General features: G+C 37.7%; 1 protein-coding gene across 1 annotated transcript in view; it reads left to right on the forward strand.

The window, feature by feature from the left end:
- Nucleotides 1-7,829, forward strand: part of TYR (tyrosinase) — a 112,093-nt gene extending 104,264 nt beyond the window's left edge. Inside the window, exon 5 of the mRNA XM_061158533.1 lies at nt 7,603-7,829. Coding sequence (XP_061014516.1) covers nt 7,603-7,829 — 227 coding nt within the window. The remainder of the gene's footprint in view (nt 1-7,602) is intronic.
- The last annotated feature ends 5,098 nt before the right edge of the window (nt 7,830-12,927 follow it).

The raw sequence follows: 12,927 nt of genomic DNA on the forward strand, positions 1-12,927 counted from the left end.
CTGTCAGGAAGCAAGTTAGAACTGGACATGGAACAACAGACTGGTTTCAAATAGGAAAAGGAGTACATCAAGGCTGTTTATTGTCACCCTGCTTATTTAACTTATATGCATAGTATATCATGAGAAACGCTGGGCTGGAAGAAGCACAAGCTGGAATCAAGATTGCTGGGAGAAATATCCATAACCTCAGATATGCAGATGATACCACCCTTATGGCAGAAAGTGAAGAGGAACTAAAAAGCCTCTTGATGAAAGTGAAAGAGGAGAGTGAAGAAGTTGGCTTAAAGCTCAACATTCAGAAAACTAAGATCATCGCATCTGGTCCCATCACTTCATGGCAAATAGATGAGGAAACAGAGGAAACAGTGTCAAACTTTATTTTTTGGGGCTCCAAGATCACTGCAGATGGTGACTGCAGCCATGAAATTAAAAGACGCTTACTCCTTGGAAGGAAAGTTATGACCTACCTAGATAGCATATTAAAAAGCAGAGACATTCCTTTGCTAACAAAGGTCTGTCTAGTCAAGGCTATGGTTTTTCCAATGGTCATGTATGGATGTGAGAGTTGGACTGTGAAGAAAGCTGAGCGCCAAAAACTGATGCTTTTGAACTATGGTGCTGGAGAAGACTCTTGAGAATCCCTTGGACTGCAATGAGATCCAGCCAGTCCATCCTAAAGGAGATCAGTCCTGGGTGCTCATTGGAAGGACTGACGCTGAAGCTGAAACTCCAATCCTTTGGCCACCTCATGCAAAGAGTTGACTCATTGGAAAAGACCCTGATGCTGGGAAAGATTGAAGGCAGGAGGAGAAGTGGACGACAGAGGATGAGATGGCTGGATGGCATCACCGACTTGATGGACATGAGTTTGAGTAACCTCCTGGAGTTGGTGATGGACAGGGAGGCCTGGTGTGCTGTGATTCATGGGGTCACAAGGAGTCAGACATGACTGAGAGCTTGAACTGAACTGTCTCAGCTTGGTCACGTGTATGTAAAGGTAAATCCTGTTCCTTCTGCCAGGGATGGCTTGCCATCAGCATCCTACATTCAAGTTCTAATTCATTTTCCTACTCAGTGAGATAGTCTCCTGAGATGCCTTCTCTGACTCAAAAGACAGATAGAAGAGGCCTTTTCCCTATGATCCCATTGTATCTTTTACATACTTTCATTAGAACAGCATTGTTCTTAAACCAATTTTTTTGCTTGTCAGTCTCCTCTTCCAGTTATGGTTTCCTTCAGGCAGGGGCTCTGATCCTTTCACATGTGTAAACCACCACCTGGCATGTATTGTGTCTCAGTAACTGTTGCTGCATGAATGAATAAATAAATGAATAGAAGAATGAAAGCTAAATAAAGATACATTGCTTGCTGTCAAGAGTTTGTGATCGAGTTTGGAAAATAAGACACACATATAAATAACTATACACACAGGTAATTGTGCCAAGTGTCACAAAGGAGCATAGAAGGAAAGAATCTGGGAATCCAGAAGATAAAATTGAACAAAATCAGTAACCAAACCAAGTTTGAAAGAGATAAAATCTTATTGCAAGCTGATTCATTTGAACTATTGCTAGAACTATTTTGGAATAAAAATTCAGTTTATTTCAGTTCAGTCACTCAGTCATGTCCAATTCTTTGTGACCCCATGAACCACAGCACGCCAGGCCTCCCTGTCCATCACCAACTCCGGGAGCCTACCCAAACTCATGTTCATTGAGTCGGTGATGCCATCCAACGATCTCATCCTCTGTCGTCCACTTCTCCTCCTGCCTTCAATCTTTCCCAGCATCAGGGTCTTTTCCAATGAGTCAACTCTTCGCATGAGGTGGCCAAAGTATTGGAGTTTCAGCTTCAGCGTCAGTCCTTCCAATGAGCACCCAGGACTGATCTCCTTTAGGATGGACTGGTTGGATCTCTTTGCAGTCCAAGGGACTATCAAGAGTCTCCTCCACACCACAGTTCAACAGCATCAGTTTTTCGGTGCTCAGCTTTCTTCACAGTCCAACTCTCACATCCATACATGACTACTGGCAAAACCAGAGCCCTAACTAGATGGATCTTTTTTGACAAAGTAATGTCTCTCTTTTTTAAAATGCTGTCTATGTTGGTCATAACTTTTCTTCCAAAGAGTAAGTGTCTTTTAATTTCATGGCTGCAATCTCCATCTACTGTGATTTTGGAGCCCTCCCAAAATAAAGTTTGACACTGTTTCCACTGTTTCCCCATCTATTTGCTATGAAATGATGGGACTGGATGCCATGATCTTAGTTTTCTAAAGCTTTAAGCCAATATTTTCACTCTCCTCTTTCACTTTTATCAAGAGGCGCTTTAGTTCTTCTAAACTTTCTGCCATAAGGGTGGTGTCATCTGCATATCTGATGTTATTGATATTTCTCCTGGCAATCTTGTTTCCAGCTTGTGTTTCATTCGGTCTAGCATTTCTCATGATGTACTCTGCATATAAGTTAAATAAGCAGGGTGACAATATACAGCCTTGACGTACTCCTTTTCCTATTTGGAACTAGTCTGTTGTTCCATATCCAGTTCTAACTGTTGCTTCCTGACCTGCATACAGGTTTCTCAAGAGGCAGGTCAGGTGGTCTGCTAATTCCATCTCTTTCAGAATTTTCCAGTTTATTGTGATCCACACAGTCAAAGGCTTTGGCATAATCAATAAAGCAGAAATAGATGTTTTTCTCAATCTCTGTTGCTTTTTTGATGATCCAGTGGATGTTGGCATTTTGATCTCTGGTTCCTCTGCCTTTTCTAAAACCAGCTTGAACATCTGGAAGGTCATGGTTCATATATTGCTGAAGCCTGACTTGGAGAATTTTGAGCATTACTGTACTAGTGTGTGAGATAAGGGCAACTGTGCAGTAGTTTGAGCATTCTTTGGCATTGCCTTTCTTTGGGATTGGAATGAAAACTGACCTTTTCCAGTCCTGTGGCCACTGCTGAGTTTTCCAGATTTTCTGGCATTTTGAGTGCAGCACTTTCACAGCATCATCTTCTAGGGTTTGAAATAGCTCAACTAGAATTCCATCCTCTCCATTCGCTTTGTTCTTAGTGATGCTTCCTAAGGCCCACTTGACTTCACATTCCAGGATGTCTGGCTCTAGGTGATTGATGACACCATCGTGATTTTATGTGTCATTAAGATCTTTTTTGTAGAGTTCTTCTGTGTATTCTTGCCACCTCTTAATATCTTCTGCTTCTCTTAGGTCTATACCATTTCTGTCCTTTATTGAGCCCATCTTTGCATGAAATATTCCCTTGGTATCTCTAATTTTCTTGAAGAGATCTCTAGTCTTTCCCATTCTATTGTTTTCCTCTATTTCTTTGCATCGATCGCTGAGGAAGGTTTTCTTATCTCTCCTTGCTATTCTCTGTAACTCCGCATTCAGATGGATATATCTTTCCTTTTCTCCTTTGCTTTTCAGTTCCCTTCTTTTCACAGCTATTTGTAAGGCCTCCTAAGACAGCCATTTTGCTTTTTTGAAGTTTTTTTTCTTGGCAATGATCTTGATCCCTGTCTCCTGTACAATGTCATGAAACTCCATCCATAGTTCATCAGGCACTCTGTCTATCAGATCTAGTCCCTTAAATCTATTTCTCACTTCCACTGTATAATCATAAGGGATTTGATTTAGGTCATACCTCAATGGTTTAGTGGTTTCCCCCACTTTCTTCAATTTAAGTCTGAATTTGGCAATAAAGAGTTCTTGATCTGAGCCACAGTCAGCTCCCAGTCTTGTCTTTGCTGACTGTATAGAGCTTCTCCATCTTTGGCTGCAAAGAACATAATCAGTCTGATTTCGGTGTTGGCCATCTGGTGATGTCCATGTGTAGAGTCTTCTCTTGTGTTGTGGAAGATGGTATTTGCTATGACCAGTGCGTTCTCTTGGCAGAACTCTATTAGCCTTTGCCCTGATTCATTCTGTACTCCAAGGCCAAACTTGCCTGTCACTCCAGGTGTTTCTTGACTTCCTACTTTTTCTTTCCAGTCCTCTATAATGAAAAGGACATCTTTTTTGGGTGTTAGTTCTAAAAGGTCTTGTAGTTCTTCAAAGAGCCGTTCAGCTTCAGCTTCTTCAGCTTTACTGGTTAGGGCATAGACTTGGATTACCATGATATTGAATGGTTTGCCTTGGAAACGAACAAAGATCATTCTGTCGTTTTGGAGACTTCATCCAAGTACTGCATTTCAGACTCTTTTGTTGACTATGATGGCTACTCCATTACTTCTAAGGGATTCCTGCCCACAGCAGTAGATATAATGGTCATCTGAATTAAATTCACCCATTCCAGTCCGCTGATTCCTAGAATGTCAGTCTTCACTCTTACTATCTCCTGTTTGACCACTTCCAATTTGCCTTGATTCATGGACCTAACATTCCAGGTTACTATGCAATATTGCTCCTTACAGCATCAGACCTTGCTTCTATTACCAGTCACATCCACAACTGGGTGTTGTTTTTGCTTTGGCTCCATCCCTTCATTCTTTCTGCAGTTATTTCTCCACTGATCTCCTGGGGCAATTGTGCACCTACCAACCTGGGAAACTCATCTTTCAGTGTCCTATATTTTTGCCTTTTCATCACCACAATCGCAGAAAACTAGCCAGTCTGATCACATGGACCACGGCCTTGTCTAACTCAGTGACACTAATCCATTCTGTGTGGGGCCACCCAAGACAGCTGGGTCATGGTGGAGAGGTCTGACAGAATGTGGTCCACTGGAGAAGGGAATGGCAAACCACTTCAGTATTCTTGCCTTGAGAACCCCATGAACAGTATGGAATAAGAATAATAAATAACAGTTATAAATTACTTTTTATGTGAAAGGCATCATACCAAGGGTTACAGATGCATTGAAGAGTCTAAATATTACAGGCAAATTTTCTAAGTTGCAGATTAGGAATTCATTAAATTAGAATAATGATTCCTAACTACCTTGTGCATTTCTTGTATAGATAAATGGGCATGTGAATATGCTTTGAAAATGACAGAGCATGCAAACAAATAGAAAACTATATGATTAATCTAAAGAGAGTAAGTAACAAGAAAGATGAAATTTTGAGTAGATAAAAATAATAGAAAACTTTTGATATTAAGAAATAATTTAAAGAAGCACTATTGAGGCTGAAAAACAAATAACTGAGAAGGAAAAGTCAAAAGTTTAGGTTGAAGCTAGTAAGAAATACAGGTTGTTTCAAAGAAGATAGTCCACTGGTGACAGTAAAATTTAAGACCACTTGAAATGAACCAAAGGAGAGAAACAATAACATAAGCTGGAAAGCAGAAGGACAGGTAAAGAAATAATATTTTAAAATTTTGAAAGCATTTGAGTTGAGCAGCAAGCAATAAAGAAAATCATAATTATTATGTAACCTCTGTATATCTCCATTTTGTTACAGTTAAAATACACTATATATTGAAGCTATTAATAGCAATGCAAGCTAAGCATTTGTAGTCTCATTTTCTATATGATTTTTAAATGTATTAAAACTAACTTTTATGTTTGATGAAAACATTTTTCACATTTTAAAATTTATTTTAATTTTGTTAGCTTTTATTTCTTAGATTTAAATTAATATTAATCCAAAGTTATAATTTTTTATTATTATTTATTTTATAATGTTAATTCTTTGCAGCTTATTTCCCCTTCATGATGAAGAGAAACATTAACTGGCTATATTTTTCAAATTATGCTTAATGGAGCCTAAGAATGTTAGAAGTATCTTAGTGACAGCTGGCAAAAGGCCGTGCGAAGGACAGAAATGCAGAAAGTAACAGGGGAAACAGACAGCGTCTGAGCTCTATAGTCACACTTAAGTCTGGGAAACGCCAGTTTTTTCTCCTTTGAATGAAGATTGAAATATAATATAAAATTAATTTTTAACAAAGTCTCTTGCTTTAATTGTTCTGAGTTCTTGAGTTTATGGTGAACATTGAGACTCTCATTTTACATTTCACAACATGTTGCTACCCATTCTTTCCTAGATATTTTATAAAATAATACTCATTTTCTTTTTATTTGGTTGATGTAATTTTTTATGATAACGTAGCTTTCATATAACTGTAACTTCAGAGTATCCTAAGGTACTTACTCCATCTTTTATTATTGTAGGAATCTAATTAACCTTTAAAAATAATTAGGACTTTTTGAAGTGCAAATGTCAGAAACTCCATAGAAACAAGATTACATAAAAAGATAATTTATTGGTTTACAAAACCCAAGGAAGGAATGAACACTAGAAATGTAAAAAAGACAAAAATGTAGCTGAGACTGAGCAACAGTAGGAACCAGGAAAGGAAGCAGTCTAAAAGTTCATCTTCTCTCTCTTTCCCTTTCTCATTCTCCCCTGCCGCCCCCCTTCTCTAGCACTAAGACTGTTACCAGCTCCTAGTCACCGGACTCAATTCTGCACAGTGAATTCTGGATAATGGCCAATTTTGATTGGCCCATCTTGAGTCAGTGGTTCACTTGGAACTAGTCAATTGTAGCCAACAAAATAGGTTATAGAAAAAGCTGTTACAGTTCCCACATCAGCAACAGTGGGAAAGTAAGGTTGGGGAGCAGATATAGGCTCAAATATTCATGGCCTAGATAAGTTAATTTATTGCTCAAATAGCAGTCTTGGTATATAGTCAAATACATGCTCCATAATTTCAGGAACCAGAGCTGCTGCTTTCTTGTAGTTCTATAAGACCTAGGGTTTACCCTTGATCACATGACCTGTCCTGGCTCATCAACATGCTATTTGCATTAGTTGAAAGGAGAAAAAGGAAAAGGAGAAGGCATACTTTTTCTTTTTAAGGGAACCACCCCAAAGTTACATGTGTTACTTTTGCTTAAGACTTGAGTCACATAGTCATATTTTTTTGCAAGGTAAGCCCAAGATACACTCTCTTCTTTCCTTTGTATCACAAAATGGATATTTTAGAGTGTCTTGTAAATAGTGATGTGTCCTTTAATATCAAGTAAATATATATATACACACACACATATATATATATAATAAATCATTAACTCTAAGAGGAAAATGATGTGAGAAAGAAAATGTAATCATAATGTAACCATAGAATACTATTAGGTTCAATTGTGAATCAAATTTAAATACTAAAAATAATGAAAGTGCTAGATGTGGATTTGGCCCCAAATTGTGATATCATTATACTGAAAAGATGGAGAAAATGGAAGTTGTGAAAGAGCTAAAATCATTGCTTATGCATGACAAACCCCAGAGATAAACTTGAGAAATTAAGAGATAGTAGTATTTGCCTATTACTTAGAAATATAGAGTCAAATAACAACAAATAGCTAGAGGAGTTAGAGTAGCTGGCAGGGAGCAGGCACTATACAATTTACAGATCAGATACTATCTATGATGTTTGAAACATCCAAACAAGGTGGCATTGTTTTCCTATTTTCTGTTGAAAACGCTGAAGCATTGGGGTATTAGGTATAACTTTCTTAAGCTTTTATAGCTAGTAAGTAGCAGAGCTGGGATTCAAACTTAGTCTCTGACTCCAAAGTATGGAGCAAGGATGATGGTGATGGTGATGATAGTAAAAACATTGGGATGTCTTTCTGTTTCAGAACCGGACATTTTTCAAGATTACATTAAGCCCTACTTAGAACAAGCACGTCAAATCTGGCCATGGCTCATTGGGGCAGCTGTGGTTGGGTCGGTCCTTACTGCTGTACTGGGAGGACTTACTAGCCTGTTATGTCGTCGAAAGAGAAACCAGCTTCCTGAAGAAAAGCAGCCCCTGCTCATGGAAAAAGAAGATTACCACAATTTGTTGTATCAGAGCCGTTTATGAAAGGCTTAGGCAATAGAATTAGGGCAAAAAACCTGACCTCGCTATAACTTAAATGATGTTAAAGTCCCCAGGGGATGTCCCAGTGGAAATCCTTGGCATGTGTCTACAAAGACCCTTATCAGAACTGTTATCAGTACAAAATGTTTCCCTCCTCCTACTCAGGCAGAAGCCACCTGTGCTTGCTTTGCTGGATTTTGATCATTCCCTGAAGAGTTTTCCTCAAGCTCCTATTTCCAAGGAAAGGATGCCCTTTGGTAATAAGTAACTGCTAGATGTATCTGAATGAAAGTGCTCTTGTAAAATATGGGGACATGTGTGATTCTTTTCCTCTTGATTGTGGAATGACTTGTTCCTTTTATTATCCCCTTTCTCTGATTTTAATAAAATAGCAACAAATTTACACTGATTGACTCCTTTGAGCTTGATAAATACATTCCAATTATCTTAAGAAAGTATAATGTTCCCCTTATATTTTACATTCTTGCTCCAAAATATGTTATGGACTTCAAGTAGAAAATAGTCTTCAGACCTTTCCTGCCATAGTTCCTGCCATGACTATACATTTGAAGGTCATTGACAGCAAGGACATTTCTCCTGCAAAGAATCAAGCTAAGTACTTGTCTCAAGATGTCCCCACAATATATGACAAAACCCACTGAAATGTTGTGAAGTAATTAGCCTCCAACTAAAAAAAAAAAAAAAAAAAAGATGTCCTCACTAAATATATTGACAATAAAGATAATAATCTTATTATAATGCTTTTAAAATATCTTCTAAAAAGGACTTAATTTTATTAGAGAATGTTTAAAATGCTGTGAAACATTTGCTGGTAGAGAACAATTACATGAATATTAGCCTCTCTGTAGTTTTAGTAAAATAGCTTATTTCTGTTTTTCCTGGTGATTAAGACCTTAAATTAAGATGTCCAGATAATCTTGCTACTTGAATGTTTGGTCCAGTTGAATTTCTAAAAATAATACAATTGATTCCATTCCTATTATTGTTATGTACAGCAGAAAAAACTAGAACAAGTGGGTGGAAGTTATCAGGGACCCATTTGGGTATAATAAAAGGAAAAACTGTCCAATATTCAGAGTTTTCCAAAACCAAAATGGACATTTTTGGAAAATAATAAGTGTTTGCCACTAGAGTTCTTTACATAGAGGTTGGATGACCAATTTGACTTGAATTCTATAAATAGTCTATAGTCAAATTGAATCTATAGTCATACATTGGCCCAGGGCTTATAACAACTCCCAATTTAGAAATGAGGCCAAACGTGATCTAGAAAAAGTCCTTCTGACTCTGCCACAGTATTTCAGGGTGTTTCACCAGATTTCATCTTCTACCGTCTTATCTACACTCAATAGCTCTGCGCTTGAATCCCTAGTCTCTTTTAGTTCCCTTGTGTCTAGTTTGCACTTAATTGCTCAGCATTTTTAGTTATGTATCTCCATTTGACTGCTTGACTTATACTTCCAGCCTCATCCCTAAACACCATCTTTTCATTCTCTCTCTCTTGAGATGGCCATGCTTTTAAAACAGAATTATCCAATCCAAGCTCCAGAAATCCACCTGAGTCTGACACCTAAACCTCTACATCTCTGGAATGGTATTTAAGAGAGGACCCATTGACCTGTATGGTACCTTTCAATTAAAATGTCCTACAATTCCTATAAAGCCTGCCATGTAGTGTTCAGATTGTTTATGAATGCACTTAGAAATTCAGAGAAAAGTAAAAATCATCTTGCTATATACATTGGTCAGACGATTTTGGCTAATTTTCATCTAGAACAAATAAAAATTTACAATTATTGATGTAATGCCATCAACTTTCAGAGATTACTAATAGTTAATAAACTCAGTCTATATAGCAACATTCATCTTCTAACTCACTTTAGCTGTCAGTCATCATTTGCTGGCTTATCTAATTTCTGATGCCCAGAGGAGAAAATCAGGCCAGGGATGGGTAGCAGCATGTTTATTTATCAACACAGAGGAAGGTCTGTGGGATTAGAGGGCAAATACTACGGTTTATGTCCTCCACTTGGTACAGGACCAGAACTACAAGATTTAAAATAAATTAGCAATAGCATTTGAGGAGGAATTTTGTTGTTGTTGTTGCTCAGTTGCTAATCTGTGTCCAACTCTTTGTGACCCCATGGACTGCAGCACGCCAGGCTCCTCTGTCCTTCTCCATCTCCTGGAGGTGCTCAAACTCATGTCCGTTGAGTCGGTGATGCCATCCAGCCATCTCATCCTCTGTCATCCCCTTCTCCTCCCGCCTTCAATCTTCCCCAGCATCAGGGTCTTTTCTAATGAGTCAATTCATTGCATCAGGTGGCCAACGTATTGGAGTTTCAGCTTCAGTATCAGTCCTTCCAATGAATATTAAGGACTGATTTCCTTTAGGATGGACTGGTTGGATCTCCTTGCAGTCCAAGGGACTCTCAAGAATCTTCTCTAACACCAAAATTTGAAAGAACAGAAACTAGTAAAACAGAGCAAAGAGTGGCAAAATAAATTTTGATGAGGTCTGAAGAAAATTCTCGAGAAACAGGAAGAGTGATTGTGGTTGCCTTTAGTCTGATCTCAGAACGCAAAATAGTTATTTAGCTAAATTTGATTTGAAAGAAATTTTCAGTCCAGGTGACATTTTAAATCATTTTTACAAAGCATCTTGAATCAAAATCTACCCAAGGAATTTTCATTGCTGCTGAAGGGATCTGTACGAATTCATTCTCTTCCTTATCACAAGGCAATTCCCTCTTTTATCACTGAACTTCAGCGTAGAATATCATTTTGTTTCTCTAGAGGCTCAGGTTATCCACTTGTGTAGCAACAACATCTGTGATAAAACCACCACCACACTGACTCCGTGGTTTTCTCAATAAGACACCAAAATTACATAACTGATATTTTAAGATACTTGGCAGTTTCATTAAATGCTAATCAGCATTGTATTCTGTGGCTTTATTTTATAGTGTGGATTTTATAAATTGCTTCGTTTGGGGCTCTGCTGTTTTCCCATCACTACATTAGAAGTCACATTTTGTTACAGAGAAAGAAATAAGCAGCTGCCTCTCCTTTTGTTCCTCTCTCTGTGCCTTAGTTTTTTCAAAGAGTATTTTTAGTACCCAACCTTTCCAACAAGTCAAATGTATAATTCTCCATCTGTAGAAATAAATATGTGATGGGTACGAGTCATTTCAACAGTGTCTCTTGCTGGCTGACAACTGGCTTTGATTGTGAATGTTTTAAAATAGCCTTTCCCTTGTTTATATGGGCTTTGATTTGTAGGAACAGTTTTCTTTGTCATCATAAAAAAAGGCCTCATTGGGGCCACCTATTGTGAGCTTGTGTTATTTTGGAGGGCATGTCAGTAGAACAAAGGTCCACTGGCCTTCTGATTAGACTCCTTCTGAAAGCTGCTAAAATGCAAGTAAGAATTTTTTAACTTTGTGTTGCTTATTTTCAAAAGCATTTGCCAGTTTGTACAATATATTGAATATAAAACTGCCTTTGGCAACCACTGGAGGACTTAAGGGCTTTCAAATCCTTCAGCTATTTAAAATTGTAAGAAATCTTTTAAGTATTTTCTTTTAAATCAAAACCTTATTAAAACTCTAGATAGCCTACGTTTATCTAATTGTTTCATGAGTTCTTTTCTTAATAGCAATATTCTTATAACTTCATGTTAATCTACCAATTCTTGTTATGTTTTTTAATCATTTTTAATGGTGATTTCTAATTTCTTCTTTTAAAATGAATAGTAAAGATGTTAATGCAGTGAGTGGTTATGATGTTCCAAGAGCTGTGATAAACACAGCATATTAACATATGTTAATTCATCTAATCTTCATGTTGTCAGTATGAAAGTATTATTCATATTTTTAAATGAGGAGACTGTGGCTTAAGCAGAAGACTTGAGACTGTGGCTTAAGCAGAAGACTTGCCTTCCCTATTTACATATGCGTTCAGTATTTTAGGTAATTTAGTTGGGATTTGAATCCAGTTCTTCTTCATGATTATAAATTTCATTATTTGTTATTCAGTTATGTTGACATGTCATACTTTATCAACTGTCTTTCATGAATATTTAGACTTCCTCTAGCTCTAAATTATTGCTATAATGAGTATCCTGATGCATTTTGCATCTTATTTCACTTCATTTGTTTTCCAGGAGTAGAATCTCTGGGTCAAAGCATTTGAATGAATTGTCATATGCTTTTGAAAAGGGTTGCATTGATCAAAAAATGCAAAGAGATGGAATCTAAAAATAAGAGATCAAAAGGAATGAAGAAGAAAATGCAAAGGTGAAGAACTTAGAAGAAGAAAGAAGTGTTGCAAGTCTCTCTGAGAGGAACTGAAGACTTAATTGCCACTTCACTTGGTGCTTCTTCTCATGAAACTTTTTCAAATAATAGCATTTATGTAATGAGCATTTTCTCTCATTAAAATCAGAAGAAAATACAGACTGAGGCCATTTCAGAAAGGTAGGGAGAAACATGCATGTAAATTGGTTCTCAGGTAAGATATTTTTAGAAATGAGTACATCTTGGCTAGGTAGAAACATGTGCGTATATTTCAGAATCATATAGGAATGAAAACAGCAAAACCAGGAATCCATACTTGGAAGAGTAAGACCAAGGCATCAAAATAGTCTGAATCAAAATAGAGTCAGGGTCAGCGATTAGGATAGACAGGAGATCATGTGACAGGGTAGGGAAGGCTGGAAAGGACCTGAAAATCAAGCCCAAGACAAGTTTGAACCCTTGTTTTTACTGCTCTTTGAGAAAGTTCTGCATTCTGCCTGGAATTTGGTCATGCATGCTTAGTTGCTTCAGCCACGTCCAACTCTTTGTGACTCCCATGGACTGTAGCCTGCCCGACTCCTCTGTCATGGGATTCTCCAGGCAAGAATACTGGAGTGGGTTGCCAGGCCCTCCTCCAGGGGATCTTCCTGACCTGACCCAGGGATCGAACCCCAGTGTCTTATGTCTCCTGCATTGATAGGCAGGTTCTTTACCATTAGCACCACCTGAATTTGGTCAGTCTTCCTTATTAAATCATGTCATTTTAAAATATTCTTACCAGA

The sequence above is a fragment of the Dama dama genome, chromosome 2 (genome assembly GCF_033118175.1).
Source record: "Dama dama isolate Ldn47 chromosome 2, ASM3311817v1, whole genome shotgun sequence".
In the NCBI taxonomy this organism is placed as follows: Eukaryota; Metazoa; Chordata; class Mammalia; order Artiodactyla; family Cervidae; genus Dama; species Dama dama.